Source organism: Chiloscyllium punctatum, chromosome 24 (assembly GCF_047496795.1).
Source record: "Chiloscyllium punctatum isolate Juve2018m chromosome 24, sChiPun1.3, whole genome shotgun sequence".
Lineage (NCBI taxonomy): Eukaryota > Metazoa > Chordata > Chondrichthyes > Orectolobiformes > Hemiscylliidae > Chiloscyllium > Chiloscyllium punctatum.
In genome coordinates this window covers 59,679,912-59,705,391 of record NC_092762.1, presented here as the reverse complement: position 1 = coordinate 59,705,391, position 25,480 = coordinate 59,679,912, and the positions used below count along the sequence as shown (strand labels likewise).

At 38.7% G+C, this 25,480-nt stretch overlaps 1 protein-coding gene across 1 annotated transcript in view; it reads right to left on the bottom strand.

Annotated features, from left to right (window-relative positions):
* The window catches only part of LOC140494596 (myelin expression factor 2-like), a 35,073-nt gene extending 9,912 nt beyond the window's left edge, over nucleotides 1-25,161 (bottom strand). Inside the window, exons 1-14 of the mRNA XM_072593941.1 lie at nucleotides 24,975-25,161; nucleotides 24,047-24,231; nucleotides 18,736-18,788; nucleotides 16,842-16,849; nucleotides 16,223-16,316; nucleotides 15,430-15,627; nucleotides 11,107-11,260; nucleotides 10,874-10,923; nucleotides 10,156-10,216; nucleotides 8,480-8,596; nucleotides 4,840-4,893; nucleotides 2,577-2,678; nucleotides 1,927-1,992; nucleotides 515-646 (exon numbers count right to left, since the gene is read on the bottom strand). Of these exons, the coding sequence (XP_072450042.1) occupies nucleotides 515-646; nucleotides 1,927-1,992; nucleotides 2,577-2,678; nucleotides 4,840-4,893; nucleotides 8,480-8,596; nucleotides 10,156-10,216; nucleotides 10,874-10,923; nucleotides 11,107-11,260; nucleotides 15,430-15,627; nucleotides 16,223-16,316; nucleotides 16,842-16,849; nucleotides 18,736-18,788; nucleotides 24,047-24,231; nucleotides 24,975-25,084 (1,384 nt within the window). The 5' untranslated portion in view covers nucleotides 25,085-25,161. The remainder of the gene's footprint in view (nucleotides 1-514; nucleotides 647-1,926; nucleotides 1,993-2,576; nucleotides 2,679-4,839; nucleotides 4,894-8,479; nucleotides 8,597-10,155; nucleotides 10,217-10,873; nucleotides 10,924-11,106; nucleotides 11,261-15,429; nucleotides 15,628-16,222; nucleotides 16,317-16,841; nucleotides 16,850-18,735; nucleotides 18,789-24,046; nucleotides 24,232-24,974) is intronic.
* Nucleotides 25,162-25,480: the final 319 nt, after the last annotated feature.

The window sequence follows — 25,480 nt, the reverse complement described above, 5'->3', positions numbered from 1 at the left end:
TAAACAACTCTCACACTCAAAAGGGCCCTGCTCTTTGTAGGAAGAGAATATGTTCACACACTGCACCTCTTGTACTTAGGAAAGCTAAGCAAACAGCCAATCTCTTCAGCATCTTCATGGCAATGCCCTGACCACTTTGATTTGGCAATATTCTGTTAACAGCAGTTCCTGATGAATCTCCTTGCCAGAGTCCAAACAGTAATCAAACCCTCATGATATACAAATTACTGCTTCATTTTCTGCATTTCAGTCCTGATGAAGAAAATCTTGACTCCATATCTCTTTTCCTTGGCAATAGTTACCAACTTAGTACACTAAGTAACAGGAAATGCAAAAGGGATCAGAAGCACAGACCTAAAACAGACTACAAATGAACCTGGTCACAATACTGGCCTAGGTTTGCACTGCTAGCTAAATACAGCAAGCCCAACTGTAGTATGAATCTAAAATGCAACTAATGTTAGCTTGTTTTTTTAACACTGAAAAATCAACCAACATTGCTACTTGAACTTACCCATTCCTCCACCAAAGGAATCCCCATAGCCACGGGACATTCCCATATCATTTCTACCAAAGTCTCGGTCAAAGCCACTGCTACCCATTCCTCCTCCACTGCCTGGACCATACATTCCGCCTTGGTACATGTCTGCAAGTCATATAAAGTATGCTAATGAAGTGAATAATTTCACATTGTGAAAGTTTTCAGATAAATGTCATTGCAGGATATTTACAAATAGTATAAACGTTAAATGCACTCAGCAATTAAAGTGGAGGCAATCCTGACCAAGCATGAGTGCCATTAGCAGTAACATTTCATCCATTGTGTTACCTAGATGTATAAAATATATTATCACCATCCATACCCATTTCATACTCAAATGTCACTGTCACAATGACATCCTAACTCTAACCCTCAGCAGTTCTACTGTAAAAAAAACTTTATATACACATGGGAAAAGTCTGAACTGCTCAGACAGCCATACAGACACGATGGGCCAAAGAGCCCTTTTGTGCTGTAACAAATTGTGGTTTAGTGGTCATGTTTATTGTGATTATGTCAAAGTCTTTTACACACAAATCCATGTTTCACCTGTGTCCTTTGAACATCAAAACCCTTCAGTACAAAGTCATCAAGCCAGAATGCTCCAGATTCAATTGGTTATTCATATAACACTAACCATCCAATTTTACATCAAATTCATGCTTTGGAGCTTCTCCAATAACACAAGTTGGTTTCAGTAAGCCACACAAGCCAGTAATGGGCAGAAGAGTGTTACATTATGTAATCTCAGGCAAGATAGCGGCATTTGCCCAAACATGACAATTCTAGGACATCAGCCAGGACTGATACTCCTGGTCACTATCCAGTGACCACTATTTTAGAAAGAGAGTTTGGCTCCAATGTAGTGTGCACACTCCATCCACCCCAATATATTATAACAGTACTTAATGCCTTGGGTTCATATATTAATAAAGCCTCTTCTTTTAAATAGTTGTTTCAAACATACCAACATGTACATTATCTTGCACGTAAAAGTTGAAAAAGTAGATACCTGCTTTTCACCTCTAATGTGCAATTTGATACATCCCCATTTGACTTTGGGTAAAATAGTTGTTCACATCTTTAATTTCCCAAAAAATCTCATTCATCCATTTGTATTAAATTTGCATAAGGATTTAGATAATTCCACGTCATTAGGGCATCTACTCTATGACCTGCACCTGAAAGTCACATTTTCTTAAGAATAAGCAACTTATCTAAGGTTAGGATGTTAACAGGTTTCTATGCAAAACCCTCAAGACAAAACAGATGGAGATGAACAGCATTACAAGAATTCCCAGCACTGACTGCATGTAAGTAAGGACCTAATCTGATAGAAAGTTTTGTATACTCATTAGGTATGTTTCCAGTCCATGTGAACTTACCTCCCATGCCACCACCCATTCCTCCACCACCAACGGGTCCTCTAAAATCATCCATTCCTCCCGATCCTGGGCAGAGAAGTTACATGAACATTTGTAACACAGGATTATTCAAAAGTACTTACGGTTTTGACTAAAATCTGGGCATAACTCAACTTTCCCCTGCCATTACCACTCCCAAGGAGCTAGGTCTAGTAGCTCTTAACTAATTAACCTAGACAATCTTGGGAGTCTCCTTTTAAGAAAAAAAGCTAGTCAAGGCTGGAAACTAGAGCTTGACTCCAGAATGAAAGGTCAATGCTGGAAACTCCAAGTTAATGTGAAAAATGAATTAAAACCATCCTTAATTGTTCAGTGCTTTTCACAGCCACCATTTTGTAATCAGTCATGTACAGTACTTACTCTACAGTAAGCCAACTCAAAGGTTTCAAAATCCACTTAAGGAATTTTGCACAAAAACCTTTCCTCCCTAACATGTCAAGACGGGCAGGGACCATACTGCTTAGCATTTTCTTACTACAAAGGAGATTGTAATGGGTAAGGCCAAAGTAATAACACCCGCTACGGAGATTTGCAAAGTGGCAGATCTCGTCATCCTGTTGGCTAAGTGAAACACATTTGTCTATTTAGCTTTAAAACAAAAAAAGACTTACCTCCCATTCTGCCCATGTTCATTCCTGGGCCAAACCGCCCCATGTTATCCATCCTATCCATCCCACCACCACCGCCACCACCACCATATGGACCATCCATGCCTGAAAGTTGATGTCAAACTTTAAATACAAGATTTCAAGGCTCTTAACACATTTCTACACACTCAGCAAATGTTCCATTGGCTATGGCACCGCTCAGTTAAGTACAGGTAGTAACAGACTGACAGCAACTCTGGCCTCAAATGCCCTGATAAATTTTTGTTAAGGTGTTTGAAAGTTTAATTCTACCTTGAAAATTGCTTGAAACACCTTTTTATGGAGGCATTCCAAAGACACGATATTCAGGAAAAAATTTCATCTATGTTTTAAGTGGGCAACTCAAGTTTTAAAACAATGACCCCTTGCTCAAGATTCTCATGCAAGAGACAACATCCTCTCCACATCTTCCTTATCAAAGACCACTTGATTTGATTTAATATCAAATTTTCAAACAAATTGCATCTTACTCTTCTAAACTCCAATGGAATTATCCAAACAAAGAGGCCCATCCCAGGCATTAGTGTGGTAAACCAGCTCTGAATTGCTTTCAACACTTGCATCTTTGTTCAAGTAAGGTAATCAATACAGTACCCCAAACTGTCTCACCAATGCTGTGAATAACTGAAGCGTTGCCTCCCTACTTCTATATTTAATTTGCCTTGAAATAACATTCCATTAGTTTTGCTAATTATTCGCTGTACTTGCATACTGTTACATATCATGCACAATGAGATTGAGAGAGATCAGTGTCCAAGAGCTCTGCAATCTCACCAGTTAGAATTATTCTTCCTGACAAAACAGACCCAGTTCACATTATATATTATTTGCCATATTGAGTTTCTGGTCTATAGAAACTTCAAGGATAATTACAGGAGAGGATACAGAGATGGCAACGCCAAGCAGCAGTGGCTATATTGTCACAGTGGCGATGTTCACTGCCTGCCACATGCAAGACATGAAGGTTACTTGCAATTTGTCAGCCCATGCCCAGATACTATCCAGGATTTGTTGCATTTTAACACGGACTGCTTCAAATCTGAGTCGCAAATGGTGCTAAACATTATGCCATCAGCAAACATCCCTGCTTCTGACCATATGGTGGTGGGAAGGTCGACTAATAAGCAAGTGAAATGGCTGAGCCTAGGACACTACCTTGAAGAGCTCCCAGAGACGTCCAGGATCTCAAATGACTGACCTTCAACAAATACAACCATCTTTGTATGCACCAGGTATAACTAACTAGTGGAGAGACTGCCCCCAATACCCTTGGATTCCAGTTTCATGAGAGCTCCTTGGTGCCACACTGTCAAATGCAGGCTTGATGTCAAGTGTCATGGGGGAAAGAGGGCTGCACGTACTTCAAACCGGGTTACCAGAGCAGAAAACATTTTAATTTCTTGCCACAATTAAAATTTTGCAGAACAAGTCCAGCATATGGTAAGTTAACTAGTGATCCGAAAACTAGGACTAAGATTAACGGCATAGCTGGGCTGAGGGGCGGCAAATGGAGTTTAATGCGGAGAAGTGTGCAGTAGTTCACTTTGGAAGGAGCAGCGGGAAGGAGGTAAAAAAAAAAGAATGAGCTAATGGTAAGATTCTTGGTAGTGTAGATGAGCAGAGAGAGATCGGTGTCCACATACATAGATCCTGAAAGTTGCCATCCAGCTGTACAAAACTCTGGTGCAAAGTGTATTACGTACAGTTCTGGTCACCGCATTATAGGAAGGATGTGGAAGCTTTGGAAAGGGTTCAGAAGAGATTTACGTGGATGTTGCCAGGTATGGAGGGACAGTCTTATGAGGAGAGGATGAGGTGTTTGAGGTGGTGTTCATTAGAGAAGAGATTGGGAGGTGACTTAATTGAGACATAAAATAATCAGATGGTTAGATACGGTGTACAGTAAGAGCCTTTTTCCTCAGACGGTGATGGCTAGCATGAGAGGACATAGCTTTAAATTGAGGGGTGATAGATCTAGGACAGATGCCAGAGGTACGTTCTTTATTCAGAGAGTTGGGGTATGGAATGCACTGTCTGCAACAGTAGGAGACTTGCCAACTTTAAGGGCTTTCAAATGGTCACTGGATAAACACATGGATGGAAGTGGAATAGTGTAGGTTAGATGCTTCAGATTGGTTTCACAGGTCAGCATGACATCAAGGGCCAAAGGGCCTGTACTGTACCGTAATGTTCAAAAAAAGCTCCAAACTGGGTTCTTAAGACTTACCGCCTCCTCCCATCCGATTCATGCCACCAAACCCCATTCCATCCATTCCCATACCTGTATGGAAGAAACAGATTTGAATGGTCACTTTGAAGATCAAGCATTTTTCAAAACACACTATCATGTTGGATACAAAGGTAAATAAAACTGAAATACATCTGAACCATTTTGGGAAAGCAAATCTTAGCAAGATCCGTAACACTTAATGGTAAGCTCCTAGGGAGCATTGCTGAACAAAGAGACCTTGGAGTGCAGGCTCATCGCTCCTTGAAAAGTGGAGTCGCAGTTGATAGGACAGTGAAGACAGAGTTTGGTATGCTTTCCTTTATTAGTCAGAGTATTGAGTACAGGAGTTGGGAGGTTATGTTGCGGCTGTACAGGGGATTGGTTAGGCAACTGTTGGAATATTGTGTGCAATTCTGGTCTCCTCCTTATTGGAAAGATATTGTGAAACTTGAAAGGGTTCAGAAAAGACTTACAAGGATATTGCCAGGGTTGGAGGATTTGAGCTATAGGGAGAGGCTGAACAGGCTGGGACTGTTTTCCCTGGAGCATCAGAGGCTGAGGGGTAACCTTAGAGGCTTACAAAGTCACGAGGGGCATGGATAGGATAAATAGACAAAGTCTTTTCCCTGGGGTGGGAAAGTCCAGAACTAGATGGCATCGGTTTAGGGTGAGAGGGGAAGATATAGAAGAGACCCAAGGAACAACGTTTTCATGCAGAAGGTGGTACTTGTGTGGCATGAGCTGCCAAAGGGCATGGTGGAGGCTAGTACAATTGCTACATTAAAAAGGCATCTGGATGGGTATATGCATAGGAAGGGCTTGGAGGGATATGGGCCAGGTGCTAGCAGTTGGGAACAGATTGGGTTGGCATATCTGGTCAGCATGGATGGGTTAGACCCAAGGGTCTGTTTCCATGCTGTACATCGATGACGATTTGGTCTGGCCATGACCACCTACAGAACATTCCATGCACACAACAAAATAAAGTCTAATAAAAATCAATTCATTGAGCAAACATGTTAAGATGACAGAGTAAAGTAGTAGCATACACACTGGGTGGCTGATGATAAAAAGCCTAGGATATCCCCTTATTTAGGAGTTAATAGCTCATGAGAATTGAAGAGATACCAAAATGTGGCCATTCTTAAACAAACAGTTTCCAGCATATCACATTTGGGACTACATTTCAGCAGCCCCAATCCAATACTAATTTACAGCACAGCATGTACTATCAAGCAATGCTGTTCCTGTACCATTTCTGCCACGAATAATCACCAGTAAGCTTAAGCACAGCAGCATGAATTTCTCCAAGTTCTATGAGTGCTTCATGCATAAGTGGTTCACATTTCAATATCCTTTGTTGCACTGATTACACTACAATTGCAGTGCTTTGTACATAATTTAACCATTTTTGGGTTATTAGTCATGCAAACAGCAATCCTCTATTACCGGTTCAGGAGATGGAACTGACAAGCTGACATTGTCTATTTAAAGTATTGCTGTGAATGGGTTAGTGGCTGCTCTTTCTTTCTTCAGAGGCATAGCAGCATTCATATTAACACTATTCCTACATAGTTTTAAATAGGTAATTTCAAAGCTTACAAGAGGAAAATGTCCAAGTCAGAACAGCACAAAACCTTAAACTGGAAATATCAAGGTAGTCAATCTCACACTCTCAAGTCTTCCTCTTCTGTTCAGGTCAAGGCTAGGAAAATCTTGACACTGCTACTATACTTAGTTCACATTTTCTGTAGCCACAGTGCATTTGTGACGCAGTGGATAGATCAACAATATGCTTTGAGTTAGATGACATGCTCCAAACATTGCTGGGAGAGATTTCAGAGTTCTCAGACTGCATCCATAGATTAAAGTCACAGTTAGTATATACAGTTGGTGAATTTTAAGTATTAGTATTGATTTAAGTTCTTTGAGTTACCACTGATGTTGGAGAAACAATTTTACTTTTTCTTATTTCAAAGAATTTCCTAGAAGCAACAGTGAGCCACATAACACAGAAACAGACCTTCAGTCCAATTCATTAGCACTGACCAAACATGCCAATCTGACCACGTCTATAGAAATGCTCAGATGCTTCCAAGTCTAAAGCTTCATATTATTTATGTATGTGAATTGACAACCTGTTTCGCCAGAGGAGTTGAAACTAAACCGGAGATCAATAAATGATCAATCCCACACCTGACACATGCAGGGGTAGTCATGGATGAAGTTGAAAATTGTTGGGCAATCAACATTGCATTGAATAATGACTGCAGCAATGTCCTGGTATCTATGCGTAACAATAATGCTAACTCCACAATTCAATCAACCGTTAATTGCATTTATAAACGTTACTACGGGAGTTGCTACAGAAAACAGATGATTGCATGACAGGTACTAAAAGCAGTCAGTCAGTCAATACTATGCACCTTCATTCCCAAAATGTATTTGAGAAGACTTTCACATATTAAAGTTGAGACGTACAGACAGACAGATTTGAAGAGGACAGGGAACTGCTATGGCCTTAATAATACTTCTGAATAGTTATCATCATCAGTAGGGAACCTTCACGAGGACCAATTACTTCAGTCTCAATATGCATATTGCTGCTTCCATGACTTGTGTCAATGATACTGAAGGACTGATCTTAAATTTATATACATGTGGGTAGAAGTTCAAAGCAGCAAAATAAATTTAGGTAGCTCTCAATGTAGTTGGCAAATACCTGGTCTAAGTCTTTTTAGACAAATAATGCTGTTTAAGATTTTAAAATTGCCTTCATTCAATTAGCAGTATACATCATGCAATGCTACATTCTCAAATCTACTGAAGAATGAAGCACAAGGTAATTGCAAGAGCAGAAGTTGTATTTTCAGGACAATGAGGTTTGGTTTCGAGTTGGCTGGACGGTCGGTTTGCCAAGCAGTGTGACGCCAACAGTGTGGATTCAATTTCCATCACCAGTTGATATTACCATGAACGACACTCCCTTCTCAACCTCTCCCCTTTGAGGTATGGAGGCCCTCGATTACACTATTATTTGTCTGTCTCTGTCTGGGCAACTCCGCTCCATGTTCTGATAAGACTATGGCGACGATATTAATAAAAATTATCGTCTCTGAACAAAGATCTGATTAGACCATATCTATAATACATATCCAGTTTTGTTTCTTCACACGATTACAATTTCCTTCGCATAGTTTCAGATAAGATATCATAGGCTGATATTTAGACTGAAGACACTTGAGGTAGAGAGTCACCACAGGAGTCAATAGCCCTTGTGCTTCTAATTTATTTTCAGAGAGTAGAACATGTCCACTATTCTGTCACAAGTCAGATGTGGATTCCTCTCAACCCCAACTATGCAGAGTCAAGTTGATGCACATATGCCATATAATTCTAGAAGTGATGTAACTAGAGTTTTTAAACACATCCATTAACTATTAAGCAACAATGACTCATTCTTTACCTCATTAACTTTCCATGTGCTTGCAACGTAACACTACAATTTGAAGAAAAATTCATAGCTACTGAGGTATCCGTTCTCACAGGTAAAACAGATTGTGTCTAAGTGGATCAAAAAAAAAGGGGCACAGGACACCCATGAGACTCAACAAGTTAGCAAAACTACAATGCATACCTCCCATGCCTGGACCCATGTCTCTAGGTCCAGCATTTCCCATTCCGGAATTCAGATCTCTGGCATCAAGCGGTTGGCCACCAGGTCCCAGGCCCATACCAACACCACCAAGTCCCTCTACAATTGAAGCAAATTAACCTATCAGAAGAGCTGAAGTAATCATATTTGAGAAAATCTTCAAAGTACAAGCACTGTAAATATAAAGCTACAGTTCATGTGGCACAGCACAGATCCACTTGACATTAGTTTTACTGGATATTGGCCAGCATGAGAACTGGCATTTACATGTTAATTAGGCATCAAAAATCTGGAATTTAACATGCAAACACCAAGATTTGAGAAAGATAAAGTTAATTGTAAACCTTTACTTTTATATAGTCAGAACCACAATTCCACCAGAAAGTCAAAAGTCAGGCACAAATATTTAACCTATACATTATTTTACTTGTTCAATGAAAAGGAGTTAAGTTTAACATTAAACACCTTTCACAGCCTTATTGCATCATAGTTTGAGATCTTTGGTAAAATATCCATTCGCCCATTATCAGCTCTCCACTGATTTGCTGTGATTTACTTTAAGAGAAGGAGAATGCTTACTAGAACCCAAATGACATTTTCACTACACTAAGATTGATATAATACTAAAGAGCTCTTACTGTCCAAGATTTCAGACTTAATTTCATTTAACTAATCTCACTTGTAAAACACCCAATAATAACAAAATGCGAAGATACTGTATAGGTGTCAAAGAATTTAAATGCTTACATCAAAAGAATTTGAACAGATTTTGAACAAAAAAGGATTTGCTAATCGTTTAGTGAACAGAAATAAGATTAGCAATACAATCAACAGCAGTTCATGAAGTGTAGCAGTGCCACTTGGTGGAACAAAATTGAAAAGCAGCTCTAGTAAATTCAAGTGGATTGCTGATTTTAATTTTTCTTACTAAGATTTGCAGATGTTATTTTGAAAATCTAAGTGATAAATGGCTGAATTATTGCAGCATTTGTTACTATACAGCAACATCAGCTTTGTAGATGGGATTAGAAAAGATCCAGTACCAAGTTAGTTAATCCTTTGGCCAAAGTGTTAGAAGGATCACTACATATACCTCAGTACCCAAGTTAGAAATGGATAAACAAAATTGTAATCCCCACTCTCAACTGTTAAGTGGTCCATACTTAACATTCATTGCAGATTTGTCACATCAGAATGGACCAAGCTAAGATGAAAACATCCATTTCTTTTAAAATGTTTCAAGATTTGAATTTACTAGTTAAGAATGAGAGCAATATGACCATGCTTCACATTAAGAACAAAGACACGGGAGACAGAAGCAGACAGACAATCACTAGCTGAAAATTTTGAGGAAGCTGAGTACAATGAAATGCAGGAGGAGATTTAGAGCGAGAACAAGGCATAAATTAAGTTTCATCACTACATCTGTGGAATTCACTTCCATGATTAATGGCTAAAGCAAAAATTGTCAATACTCAACTACTGTAAATAGATAGGAAAACCAAAAGCAAAGGAATATGGAAATAGGATGGGTAAATGAGAACACAGTGGTTGAGATAAATAGTCTAATTTCAGAATGAAACTTCAACATAAAAACGATTTTGCTTTAATACACCAATAGGAAAAGTCAACATTAAAACTTTTTCAAAAATACATACTAGGAAGTTGAGGAGTGCGTTCAGCACCATAGAAGTTATTCTTTGGCATGGATTTTTCATCCTGCAAGAAAATCAAAAGCTATTTTAACAAAGTAAATAATGAAATAGGCTACTAATTTTCTCTTTTAAACAAAAGTATTTCTGTTAGAGCCTTTGTTAGGAGCACTTGCAGTTAGGACAGAGCTAACTTCAAGTGTTGAGTTTTGAGCTTTGTTGATCTGGCTATTCTCAGCCAGAGAGAAAACACTACCAGTCTCATTGTGCCTAGACTTCTGGGGAGCTGGGCACATTCAAATAACCAGCCTAGTGTCACCTTGTGCGAAGTACACACATTTGCTAGTTGAAACCAGGGTCAGCTTGGCAGCACTGCTCCCCACTATTCAGGGGAATGAAAAGGACTCAAAACTCACATTCTTGGAAGAATCTCCACCATTAAAGTCATCACATCAGAAAAAAACATTTAGAAAATATTTAAAATCTTATACACTATGAAAATGTGAAACCCAATAAAAATGTAAAAGCCATCAAAGTCAGGTGCATGCAAATTCAAATTCTTCCCAAAGGCAACAATCTAATATTTATGCTTCTATGAAAAGCAATGTATTAACAACTAGTGCAATTGCACAAATAGTTCTGACATGGAACATTCATCACCCAAAATCTGAAACCAACAGTATGTACTTGCTTTCATAAATATTGAAAGTGCGTGAAAACTTACCATCTTGATATGCATAGGCCTGTCATACAGAAGCTGCCCATTGAACATTGCTAGACAGATATTAAGGAACATTTTAAAAGTTTCACATATGCATTGGACAGTAATCTGCTACAAGACTGATCAGAAACGCAAACACATGCTTTTTAACAATTTGCCATTTCAAATGAGCTAACTCTCTAGTTACATACTACAGCCAAATGCAGGTCAATCCATGATTTTAGTTTAAAGGATACATATAGCTTGAACAGATTCAATTGGGCGTTCAAACGTTACAGTGCCCATTCCACGGCTCTTCCCATCTTTGTCTTCCACAATATCTGCCCGTACTACAGAGCCCGCCATCGAAAAAACTTCCTTCAACTTTTTCCATCCAACTTTGAAATCAAGCTGTAAAACAAGTTATAAAAATTGATATCCTGCTAAGCAAAGGGGAGATCATATTCAAGTTCCACATGCCTGTTGATTGCTTTATTTAAAAAAGAACAAAAGGAAAAATGGTTGTGTGCATAAGACTTGCTAATTCAATTTTCAGTCAAAATGGAAGCAGTCACTGAAGCGAGACAGCAGAATGGAGCAAGGGATGAAAATTATGCACTTGTGGACATTGACGCATCTGTCCATGACAGCTTCAGAGGGACTACTGCTCTTTTCATGTAGAGAACACAGATCTGCACACGCAGAATACATGTTTTAGCACTATCATTCCAAATGGAACAGACATCAAACTGGTCTGGCAACTCAGAAGACCAGAGAATCCACTGGATGCCAACAGTGGAATCATACAACACCACAATCTGCAAACTCCTGGCATATCTCCAACACTATCATGAAGCCAGGAGATCAAATGCAGCTGAGTGAGGGAGGGCATGCCAAGAACAGCTATGGGCATTCCTAAAAGTGACTGTCAATCTGGAAAAGCTAAACAGGGCTACTTGCATGCTAAACAGCATAAGCAAAGAGTCAGAGCAAAGCAACTCCATAGCTAATCAATCAGAGACCTGCCATATCCGATTTTGAAAGGTAATGAACATTGCAACATTCAAGAGGCATTTGAATGGGTATACGAATAGGAAGGGTTTGGAGGGATATGAGCCGGGTGCTGGAAGGTGGGACTAGATTGGGTTGGGATATCTGGTCGGCATGGACAGGTTGGAGCGAAGGGTCTGTTTCCATTCTGTACATCACGATGACTATGAAGGAGGGGGCTCAACAAATATCCCTACCTTAACAGTAAAGCCCAGCACATCAGTCTATGAGATAAGGCTGAAGCACCCGCAGCAACCCTCAGCCAGAAGTGCCAAATGGATGATGCATCTCAGCCTCCTTCGGCGCAGACTAGTCTTTGGTTGACATTATTAACTCTTCGTGATACCAACAGCTGGTGGTAGTGGGTACTGCAAAGACTGAGTCCTGACAACATTCTGGTAATACTGAAGACTTGTGCTCTAGAACCTGCCATGTCCCTTGCCAAGCAGTTCCAGTATAGCCACATCACTGGACATCTACCTGACAATGTGAAACATTGCCCAGGTATGTGCTGTTCATAAAAAAGGTCAAATCCAATCCAGCCAATTACCACCCCTGTCTAGTCATGATCAATAGTAATGTGGTACAATGAAGCTTGATGCCATCCAGGACAAAGCAATCCAATTCATTAACACATCGGCAAGCAATTACTTCCCATACCATTGAAGCTCAATGACTGAATGTGCTCGATCTATTAGATACCCTGCAGAAAATAACCACAGCTTGGACAGCACTTCCTCCATCTAGAACAACAAGGGCAACAATATGGGAATACCAACACCTGCCATTCCCAATTTGAAGTATCTCCATTATTTCAGTGTTGTTGGGTCAAAATCCAAGCATTCTCTCACTAGAAGCTTTATGTGTTTACCTATAATACAGAGACAGCAATAGTCCAACTCAGCAGCTCACCTGCACCTTCCGAAGGGCAATAAATACCAGTCCAACCACCAAATTCACAAGCAAGATGCTATCAATATAGTAGATGCAAGTGAAGCAATGTTGTTACCTATCTGGATTTCAGAAAAATGCAGTTTCACATAACAGATTCACAAGGTGAGTCCTTTAGGAAAAGGAACAAACATAACCTGAAGAGTTGGGACACTTTATAATACTGTACAGAACTTAAGATGTAATGTTATCTAGCTTTCTGTCGATAAAAAAAGCAGTTATGGGCAATCTAAAGGAATCTGAAGTTAATAAAATCATTGGCAAACAAAGGTAAGCTCAAAAGCAATGAGATAATTTAAGAATAAATAGGAGAATGCAGAAAACAGAATAGTTATGTTTCAATTAATAGAACAAGCAAAGGATTCAAGGCTTTTGAAGAACAGATTATTGAAACCAAATAACCAGAGATCAAAAGTCATAACATAATAAAAGGTGTATCCGGCCCTTCAAGCCTGCTTCGCCATTCAAGGCAACCATGACTGATCTTGTCATTTCAGCTCCACTTACCTGCCCTCTCACCATAACCCTTAATTCCTTTCCTGTTCTAAACTTACTGAAGGCCCAACTACTTTACCGGGCAGGGAATTAGATTCACGAGTCTCTGGGTGAAGACACCCTTTTCAATCAGTCTTAAACTTACTCCCCCTAATTTTGAGGCTATGCCCTCTTGTCATAGTTTCACTCATCAGTGGAAACATGCTCTCTACGTCTACACTATACATTCTCTTCAGAGTTTTATATGTTGGTATAAGATTCACAACCACACCTCCCCACCCCGACCATTCTTCTAAATTTCAATGAATGCAATCCCAGTCTCCTCAGTCTCTCCTCAAACTAACCCCCTCAATTCCAGAATCAATCTCTGTGAAACTCATCTGCACCCCCTCTAGTGCCACTACATCCGTTCTCAAGTAAGGAGACCAAAACTGCATGCAGTACTCCATGTGGTCTCACCAGCACTCTGCATAGCTGCAACAACCTCCCTGCTTTCAAACTTAATCCCTTTAGCAATGAAGGACAAAATTCCATTGGCCTCCTTAATTACCTGCTGCACCTGCAGACCAATCTTTTGTGATTCATGCACAAGGACACCCAGGTCCTTCTACATGAGAATTTTTTTCACCATTCAAGTAATACCTCTTTAAATGTTATTCCTACCAAAATGGATGACTTCACATTTATTACATTGTACTCCATCTGCCAAACCTTTGCCTACACACTTAAACAACATCCCTTTGCAAAGCTTTGCAGTCATCTTCGTACACTGCTCTACCAACTCATCTACATGTCATTTGCAAATTTTCAAACATTTTATATCATGTTTCATGTTGCCCTCCTAGTACATTTCAAATGGTGTCTCCAACCTTTTGACTGTTAGAGCACTTTTTGGATGTAGGTTTGTTCGCTGAGCTGCAAGGTTAGTTTCCAGATGTTTCGTAAACCTCAAACTGAGCTACAAATCTTGTCAAAACTCACTATTAGAGTGCACGATTAAATCACATTACTGTTTTTAGACCTAGTCCAGCAAATGACAACCTAGTGGGCTGAACTGAAAAGAAATACTAATTTATTCTCAAGTGGAAACTCATCAGGCACATTTAAAAACTTTGAATGTGTACAAGAATTAGATATACAAATTATCCATTGCTTAAAAGGATTAGAGCACACAATTTAGAAAGGTACCAAAATAAAGTAATTAACTTAAGAAAAGGAACAGAAATGAGAATATGCGCAGTAACAGAACAAGAAATCAATCTTACTGTTTTCAAACTAAAAACAAGGACCCTAAAATGTAGGGAATGGGTCTGGGTAGTTTGCTCTTCAGAGAGTCGGTGTGGACTTGTTGGGCTGAAGGGCCTGTTTCCACACTAAGTAATCTAATCTAAATAATCTAATCTAAATAATGGATAGTTCTCTTCCTGAAGGTTTATTTTACAGAAAGTTATTTTAACTGTTACCTTCTGGAAACTGTTTTCTCAATTGCTGACTGAGATGACTAGTCAAAGTGACCTGAGAATGTTTACACAAAAATGAGCAGCACTGATTCAACTCTAATCTTCTATAGTGTGATTCACCAGGACAATGATCAAATACAGCCTGGACATTTAAGTGCAATTGATGTGCACCAAAATACTAATTTCAGAAGCTGTCACTTGCATTTTGAGAATGAACTAAGATTGGCACAACTTGATTTCTGAAAAAGGGCTGATGCCCGAAACGTCGATTCTCCTGTTCCTTGGATGCTGCCTGACCTGCTGCGCTTTTCCAACACCACATTTTCAGCTCTGATCTCCAGCATCTGCAGTCCTCACTTTCTCTACAACGTGGTTTCATCAACATCTACAACCCATTACTTCTGATGCAGAATTGAGTCAGTCACAAGTGCTCCTGACCATGAGAAAAACAGGGTAGGAACATAGAAGGATGATGCACATGCAGGAAATTAAAGAATAACTACTTTCGGTTACCATGAAAAGTTCTCTCAAACTTTTGAATGCACACATTCAGCAAATTTTTTTTTCCTCAAATTTCATCTTTAAAACATTTATATAGAGATATTTTAGCTTTTACAAACTCACATTAACAATAAAGATGGTGCTTCCAAGCCTGCCAGCCTGCAGGGCATTGAGAACATCTCTGGGGACATGAGAGTTATGCAAGAGTGCAGGTGGGATATTCATTCCAGGACCACCAACACCACCTCCGCCACCCATTCCCATTCTGTCAAAACCACCAAACTTCTGCATCATACGTCTTGCATGCTCACCATCCAAATCCTATAGATTCAGGAATAAAAAGAAAAGTTAAAATTGTGCTGGTGGAAAACCACTACCCATCTTAAGTAAACACAGTTAAAGATTTACTTAAACAGTTCAATCTTTACTTCTATTTTGCAATGCTCAAGTTCCTTCATATCATAATCTGCTTCCATCACCTTGAGCTCTATTCATTACTATGTCTGGAGTGAACAATATCAAACTACACAAATAAATAAATACCAGAAGGCTTTAAAAAATCTGCAAAGCTTCAACAAAGCAAGAATTATAATTGAAGCACTGAATTCATTTGACAGAACAGAGTTTAATATTTAATGTGTTGCTTTCAAATCACATTCATTAGCAAGATCAAACACAGAATTTTATGGACAATTTATTCACCCTTGAGAAATAAACTGCCAATGGCAGAACAAAAGCCTTAAACCATCAAAAAAACAGTAACAGTTCTTATTATTGAGTATATGTTATCACAGAAACATCAACATTTGCTCAAGACTTGTTCAAGTCTTCTCCCATCATTCTGCAATACTGACAAACTTGCACCAGTTCAGCACCCCACTCCAACATAATTTTACTGCACATTGAAACATCTCACCTCTTTCACTTTAAGAGGTCTCCCACTGAAACTCTGTTTGTCCATCACCTCCACAGCCTTTTTCATATTTTCTTCACTCTTGAACTCCACAACACTGAAAAGAGAAATTTGACATGTTGCACATGCAATAGCCCAAAACTCTGGTGATCTCATTTTCCCCATGCCAATTTCCCAATCTTCTTAAAATTATTACCATCGTTGGAACTATTGTCCGGGTTAAGCTTCTTGGCTCTCACTACTTTACTTCCTTTTCAAGTACTCATTCTCAAGTTACACTACTATACTTTGTTATCAAGTAATTCATCTACAGGAAGCACACCACTTAGCCCACTCACTTACTTGCCCAATGTCCCCACACAGGCATATACAGCAAGATCACAGATTAGCAATAGAAAACAGTCAATACTCTCCTCTCAGATTATCTATGCAAGGTGATGCTGCCCCCACACCCTCATATCAACATCCATTTATTATTCATAATCCAGGGGCCAAACAGGCCTTCCTGGATTAAGGACTCCTGTTACACAGAATACAAGGAAGGTGCAGTTCAGTTTACAAATTCAAACGATCAATTCCAACTCAAAACACAGCAATTAGAAGTATTCTGAAGCAAACTTACCCACATCCCTTTCGTCACAGGCAATACCATGTAAAGAAGAAAGAAAAATTTAAAATTACACAAAGTAAATTAAAAACAGTTCCACAAAACGTCCATTGATATTTAAATATGGGGTGCCACAAATTTTTAAGCTAGTAATTAGTACCTCATTGCTTGTACTATATAATTTCCTCTTGCAAACAAAAATATAATGTGCAGTGCAGATGTACCACCAATAAGCTGCACATGGAAGAGGGAAACCAATTCAATAATTTTGAATTCCCAATGTTGGCTGTAACAAAAAGGAGAAAGGTCCAGCAAAATTTGGGAATAGCACCAGAAGTTGCTGGGCAAACTGTGTCATGAGTCCCCAAGGGCACTCAAAGTGCCCAGCAGCTGGTTTATTCGACCTGGGAACAAGTCATAAATACTTCCAGCAACCACTGGGCAGAAGTGAGACACCAAAATGATCTCTCCAAATGAAAAAGTGACTTAAGGATTATTATGAGACATTTTGACCAATTTTGACCTTAACTTACTTACTAGAACCTGTGGGTAAATTCAAAGAATAAAAGTACTTGATATATGTATTACAAAACTGGTTGAAACAAAATCTAGACATGGCTCCCCCAGCAATTAGTTCAAAGTGCGTGCTGCACATAAGTGCAGATTAACATTCAAGTCAAACTAAGTACTTTCAAATAAATGATTTATCAAGTGTTAAATATCAAGTAAGGCTTCACCCACTTTGAGTAATATAGGGAGAGTCTTGCGAATGTGGCAGCCCTGTTTCAGATTCATAACCAAAATATATTCACATGATTCTTGAGAAACCCTAGATCAAACTATCACTCCAACAATGCTGCTAAAATCCATTCCACTTTCACACTGCTTCCACCTACAACTTTGATTCAACATCCTAACCTACGCTTAAACACCATTGTTAAGGTTCAGAATGAATTTTCCCCTTTGACAATTACAACAGTGGCTAGCATTACTTCTAAAAAGACAAAAGTAACTGTCATCCCTTACCTGATGCTTTTTGTAATAAGTTATATAGCAGATACATTTGGTACTTTTTAAAACAAAAAAAAACTAATGTTAATTGACAAGTGAACATTTCCCAAAGAGGAGTGCCAAAATTAAGTCCCAAATGATTGGTCAGCAACATGAACATTGTAGCTAATGCACAGGGGTTTAAACAAAAGAATAAAATTTTGCCAAAACTGAAAGACTACCGTGGCACATTAAAGGAAAATTTGTTGTGGCACAGCACCACATAGAGCCAAAGATCCCTGATTCAATGTCTTACCACTATTGAACTTAAATGGCATCAGTAATGAGATAATGGCAGTGAGAAAATGGAAGGTTCAGAAAATAGCCAGGACATTTAATAACCATCCATAAGTTTTGTTCAAAAGCATAATGCAAGACAACGGAAGAATCTCACACCATCGTGGTGACATTCATAATTAAATCATTTTACTCCAATTACGGAGTCAGGTCACTCTCAAAAATAACCATTCTGACATTAACTAGATAGCTGTGTGCACCTGGAGAATTGTATTGAACTAATCAGGGAATTCAAGAGGCAGAGACAGACACTATGAAAACATTATTTTGGGTCAGGGAGAGAGTGAGGAAGGAAGACTCTCTCCTAAATAATTTACATTATAACAATTTGGAAAACACTACCAAACAAAATTGTACCTATAGTAATTTAACTAATAGCACCAAATATGCCTGCTATACAATTCTATAACTTTACATTCAAATGCTTTTCCCCACCTTGCCACATCCATATTTCTGAGCTTTAGATTTCAAAGTCTAACCAAAGCCCACTTCCAGTATTCCATAGCCTGTGCATTTTACATTTGCAATGAAACCACAGAAGAACTCATTCTTTATCACTTACCCTCGACTTTCCATCCGCATCCATAAAGAGTTCCACGTAAGTAACCTCACCAACTACAAACCAGATCCCAGACGAAACATACACGGAAGGAGAAAAGCCAAGAAAACAATTGGAATTCAGCAAAAACATTGACAACGTTATGTAGTAACCTGAGCCCTCTAAAAGCCCAGAATATCATTCCATATACCTAAACCTTCTTACTATGCTATGTACAGGTGTGCAGTGATCCCAAGTCTAACCCAACCTAGAATAGTCTTGTTAAGCCACAACCCTTAATATCATTGTTACCAGTTACTAACAAAGTTACATACAACAAGCCCTTTTACTTCTACCCAGTGAACTGAACACATGCGCTTCCCAAACGAGCTCTTCTCAAATGTGCCCAGCCAATAAGGATGTCATGTTATAATATGCAAAGTATACACATTTCTTTCCCTGATCTGCAACCAGTGCAATTATCAAATTTAAGCCAAAGTTTCAAAAGATGAAAGCTATAAACATTCTGCAGATTTCAAAAAATATTTTTCCTAATTATAGACGTTATTGCATTATATATTGTGACATCCTCACCAGCAACCACCATAAGCAGCCGAGTCTGCTTCTGTTAAGATCACCTTCATGTACTGTTTAATCAACTGTGAAATAATCAAACCATTATATGACCAAGTTCTGTTTGAACAAATTGGAACTGATCAAGAGTTCCACCACTGCAATACTAGTATCCATTTACACGTATAACACTAAGCCAACAGCCAAGACAATTTTAGCAATCAGTCCCTCTGAAGAGCAAGTTAAAATTTCAAATATTTACTATTAGCAAAACCCCCCTTCATACTTCACCCCAGCACCTCTCAATATTAAGTTTTAGATAAGAGTAAATTGCATTTTGGCTCCACAGAATTTCAAAGTACAATCTCAATTTGAGTTTAATTTATCATTCCTGTTTTGGCAAAACCAGGGAAACCTAACTTTAGCTTGCACACACAAATGGACAAACTAAAGAGAAATCAAACATTTGTGACAAAACACGAACTCATCCTAACTTAATCCAAATATTAAAGTTCTGGCTTTCTGTTTATGCAAGACAAGAATGATTAGTTTTGTAGATTTATAGGAGAAATTTAACTTTCACTAAGCAATCTGCATAGGTCACAATGCACACGTGAACAAAAAGTTTAATGTCCAAACAAAGGATGTAATTTAAGTTGAGACATTACCATGACACTATGCAGTACTAAAACGTACTCTTGCATTTCTGCCATTAACTTGGATGTTTGCCAATAATTAAGCATCTTTAATAGGGGATAAAAGGTCACATGGTGCAATATAGCTTGAAATGAACCAATTTCATTTTTGCACTTGGATAATGGAACTATATTCAAAAATCAACAAACTACTAAGGATTATTATAAGCTGACAGAAGTTGCTTCACTGGACTGCATTTAACAGGCCAAAGAGCTTACTTCATCTAAATTAATAAGATATTTAAAAGAAAAGGCATCCAATTCCTTAAGGTTCACTGACATTGCCGTTGTTTGACTGAAATTTAACAGAGGTGAGTCTTCTATAAACATCACCTGCCTGCATTCTGCACTCCCATGCCAGCATGAAGGGAATCAAACAAATCCCACCGTCCCATGACATTTTGCACCATGATGCCATTTTAGAACAAAAACTTCAGAATCATCTCCATCATCCCACACCAGAATAAGTGAAAAAGAAATCTGCATATTAATTATATCTTGCTCTTAAAAAGAACTGGGGTACCTTTGCTACATTCAGCAGTAGGCTTCAACTGTTCTTAACTTGGCTTAGTGCAACACCCAGGCTACATTTAGGCTGAAGAGAGAGTTTGGTTCCCTACACACCTGTACCACCATAACCCACCACTATCTAAATCATTTATAGACATCAGTAGTCTAAAAAAACCAAGGACATGTGAAACTGCATGGGCACATTCCCAATGTTACACTAATTATAGACCACCAACTTTTGAGTCTTACCGCTTGAAGCCATCACTACATCAAGAAAGGTGCGTGTCTACACAAACCTAGAAATATGACACTTAACAGTGGTTTCACATATTTAACAATGTCTGCTGAAAAAGATTTCTTTCCTGTCAGACTACTAAATACTGGAGCCATCAAGTAGTCCTATGCAGCAGCAGCATGCACCATGGCGGATTTTCACACTTCTGTTCTGAAACACCAATAATCCTTTTTCACTCAGATACTGAACACACAATTGAATGGCAATCTTCAAAGAAAGTTTACCACATATGGTTTTCCAGAGTCAAATGTGTCAGCTTGATATTGAAGACAAAAGATTTTTGGTAATAAACTAAAGGTAATTGTGGAAATAAAGTTAAGGAAATTTTAGATAAATTTTCTGTATAGCAGAAACCTCACTGTAAAATCAAGCATTTGACTTCTGTCTACAATTTGCACATAGCTGAATTTAGGAAACAAGATTTTTCGGAAGGTCACAATAGTTAGTTGATTTACCATGACTTTAAAGCAATGAAGGGTGGTAAGAGACAAAAGTATGACTCTTTGCATCTCCTATAGATGCAACACCTTAATTCAACCACAGAATTCTTGCTGTAGTGATAGCTCATACCATAATGAGCCATATATGCTTCAATGTTAATGCACAACACACCCAATGCAAGGACATTTGTTTGAATAATTGTCCAACCCATTCTAAATATAACTATTAACCAAAACAATTCCACAACAGTTTAAGACAATATTTCTTGTGACAGGCTGCCCAGGTTACCAACGTTCAAACATGCATTGCATTCATTTGTATACAAGTACCAGCCTTTATTTAAATACCAAATTTGTAAACTTACGGTATACACATGATGGCATTTCTCATTAACCTTCAACTCAATATTGAAAAAATGACATACCATTTCTCAATAATGCTATCTACAGAGAAAAAATTACAAATACTTGAAGTTAACAAAACTCCAAATGTGAAACAAATCATGTGATGATGGCTAAATCCAGTTTATCCGGCAAACGATGTCACTTCAACAAAAACAGAATAAAGTTACAGAAAGCATACATTAACCACTGATCTATTTCCATTGGCTGTTACTATAAGGAAACGAAATTCTGCTTAGCCATTAACTGTGATTGTAACAACTGATTAAGGGATAAGAAATTCCTATTCACAAGATTTCAGATGTCGCAATATAAACATGACTGACCAAACCAATGTTACCAAGTTTTCAAAAAGGCATAGACTGATTTCTGACAGTTTGAAAGAACTTCAAATTTGTATTTTCAAAAGCCATCATGTCAAGAAACTGTTCTCCTGGGGTTATGCTGCCGTCATCCATCACTGTCACCCCTAGTTGTGGAACATACAATCAAAACAATGTACTCCATCAATTATTTGCTCAGATCTTTTCAACTTATTTTGAGGATGGTGTTGTAGAGAAAAAGCAGCTTTTAAAAGCCATAATTAATGCTGAAAGAACGGTCAAATTTTCTTAACGGCACAAAACAGGAAGTTAACACCTAATAACTACTCCTTTATTTTGCTCTGTCAATTTTAATTGAAGAGGGTACAACTTTTGTTTTTAAAAAGTCATTGTTACTCATGACATTAGTCAGTGACACCGTGCCACAATAAATACTCAATGTTCTGTTGCTACATTTGATCATAGAGGGGAACAATAGCAAGATGGGGACAAGTCCAAAAAGGTTCCCATGGTCAAATTTTAAGTTGCGACGTATTCTTTTCAGGTAACGAATATATTTAAGAATAAACAGCACTCTCCTGAAGATTACATGTGTATTGGACACATAACAGAAAACACTAGAAACACCAAGGGAGGTTAGTATCTGTGAAGACAATATACAAGTTAACAAATAAAAATTGCAAGAGAGAAACCCATCGGGTCTGGCAGCATCTGTGGACAGAAAACTTATCATTGAGCCCACTGACCCCAAATGGACTCAAAACATTAACTGTTTTCTCCCCACAGTAAGTGCCAGAACTGCTGAGATGCTCCAATTATTTTTGTTTCAGATCACCAGCAACCGCAGTTCTTTGTTTAAAAGTTAACACTTGTAATGTGCACTGCCAGATCTGGTAAACATTTAGTTGAGCATTTAAACAGTTTCAAATAAAAAGGACGGGTTAAAACAAAGAATAGCCTGTAGAGCATTTAATTCAATGTTTTGCATGGCTGCTGATCCACATGCCAATGTTTATACTATCTTCTGTTTTATGATTACTAAAATCAGATATTCTTTGGTTTACACTGTGCAAACATACAAGTTATACCAACACATGAACAATTTTCAAAACTGTATGTTAAGTATACAATTATTTTCTGCAGTCCACTACATATTGTTCCAAGTAGGATGGAGTATCATTCCCATGACTTTCCACATAAGCTGTCAATGATGTGACAACTGAAAAATGCATAGAGAATATAAAAGACAATTTTCACTAACAATTCAACCTAAACAAGCTACATACATATTTGCAACTAGCCAATTATAGAGGTAACACAAAGTGACTGGAAACACGTCACTCGGAATAAATGCAGGCAACCTTAGTTAGCAAAAATTCATTGTTTTCTCTCAAACTCAAAAGTATTTTTGACAGAGTTCTCTGCTCAATTTGAAGCACTTTGCCAGAATCTCTCCAGAGGATAGATTTTTTTAAAATTAAAGACAAAAGCTGATTGTGCGTAATAAGCTGGGTTAATTGGATATCAAATAAAAGCTGATGCAGAACTTCACAATTTCCACCTACAGTAATCAATGAAAATAGTAACGAGTACCCCACCCCAGAAAAGGATGCTCATCGAGCTTGCTCCCAGAACAAAATAATAACCGATGTGCCACCCTCTTCTTATCCCAACCCCCAGAACAACAACAACCTTGGCCCTTCCCAACATCTGAACAGATGGTGACAAACTCAAATTTATTTGTGAACTCCTGAACTTTTAGTGACAACAGTCAGGAGACACCAACTCAACTTGAGAATTCTGATCCTCCCTTCCAATATATTGGAACAATTCAGGGTTCCTAGGCAAATTTCTTGTTTTGTTCATGATCATCCTTCTGAATAGCTGTAAAGAAACATTTAATTACAAAAATGATTGAATACTTCAGCTAAAATGCCAGGCGTCACTTCTTCTGCATAAGAGGACTTATTCTTCAACACCAATATTTGGCATCAGCAAGTGAAGACAAAAACAAAGTAATGCAGTTAGTACACAGTATTCACCAAATTTTAAAACTTTTTTTAAAAATTCCAGTTAACACACTACAACTGACTTTACCTTTCTCTCTCATTATATCTTTAAGTGTTTGCCATTTCATTTCAAATGGGATATTGCTCACAAAAACCCGGAATCTTGCATTTCTGTTGGTTGAATATGGCTCAAAGCGGTTTCCACCACGCTTGCTGCTTTTTTCCTTCAGCTTATCACTTTTTTCATTCTGAACTGAAGTTTCATTTGTTTCACTGTGAAGTACAAAACACCTGTTTCAATATCAACAATCTTACTGAATTCAAACTGCTGCAAGTAGTGGTTTTCCCACAAAACAGGTTACTAGAGAACAAAAATGTCACTTTAATATCCTGTTTAATATTAGTGGCTGTTTTAGAACAACGAACAATGGCTAACTGCAGCCCACGTTCCAACAGAACTTAGTTGTTAGAGAGGGTGAACGGGACAAAAAGCCCAGGCGAAAATGGAAGAGGAACCGATTCAAGTCCAGAAGCAAGTTTGGGAGAGGGTGGGGTGAGGCAACGGAACAATGCACTAATGAAACAATATGGTGTAAATCCACGCGCAATCGGAAGAGGGGCGGGATGGTGTCCACCTCAATCAAACACAAAAGTAGTGGGAAATTGAGATATGAATGCAAATTATTCGTATACTGAGCTCTAACTCCTTAGGGAAACGCGCATGGAATAACGCATTTTTTCGTTCTCGTGTGCAAAACGTACTTCAAAAAGGAAGAGCTGAAAAGCAACCAACTAATTTAAAATGTTCCTCAGTATTAAAACCAGGCAGCTTTTCGTACTTTACGTCCTCAGAGCTATGCAAAGCCCGCTATCAGCGCGGCGTTAGGCCGCGGTTTTCAGACATCATTGAGCGGCGGGCCTTTTGTTCGGCGCGCGGAGTCGCGGCCTACAGACCCAACTGAAGCCTGAACCGTTGCCATAGCCACACTGCCTCCCTCTCTCACACAAAACTGCACCTCTGGTTCTGATCTTCATCACCGCCACTCGGGTTATTCTCATCTTGCTTTTCGTCCTGTTCAGGGTTGCTGATTACAGGCTCCTGGGGCGTGGGCTCCAAATCCGCCATCGACGCAACAACGAGCTACCAGATCGCGCTGTCCGACTCGGAATGGCGTCTGCCTGCGATCGCGTGAAGGATTCTGGGTACAGCTTCGCTCGGATGACGTCACACTGGATTCCCGCCAAATCTCCAGGGCAACTGGCACGTGCACAGGCCTGCCTGAACCTGGAGCAGAATATGCTAGAAACGGTCAACAAGTAAGTCAGCAGCACGCTGGGCAAGGGAATGTTTCGTCCTTATTAGAACTGGAACAATTTATCACTAGAACAGTGAAAACAGCTTTCTGCTGTTGGAGTCTGTACTGCATTTATAGAAGAATGGTTTAGCTAAACGCACTTTGCTGATCTTACCCAAAGCCCGACACTTTCGTTTCCTTTCAGGCACTTATCCTTTGAAAACCAT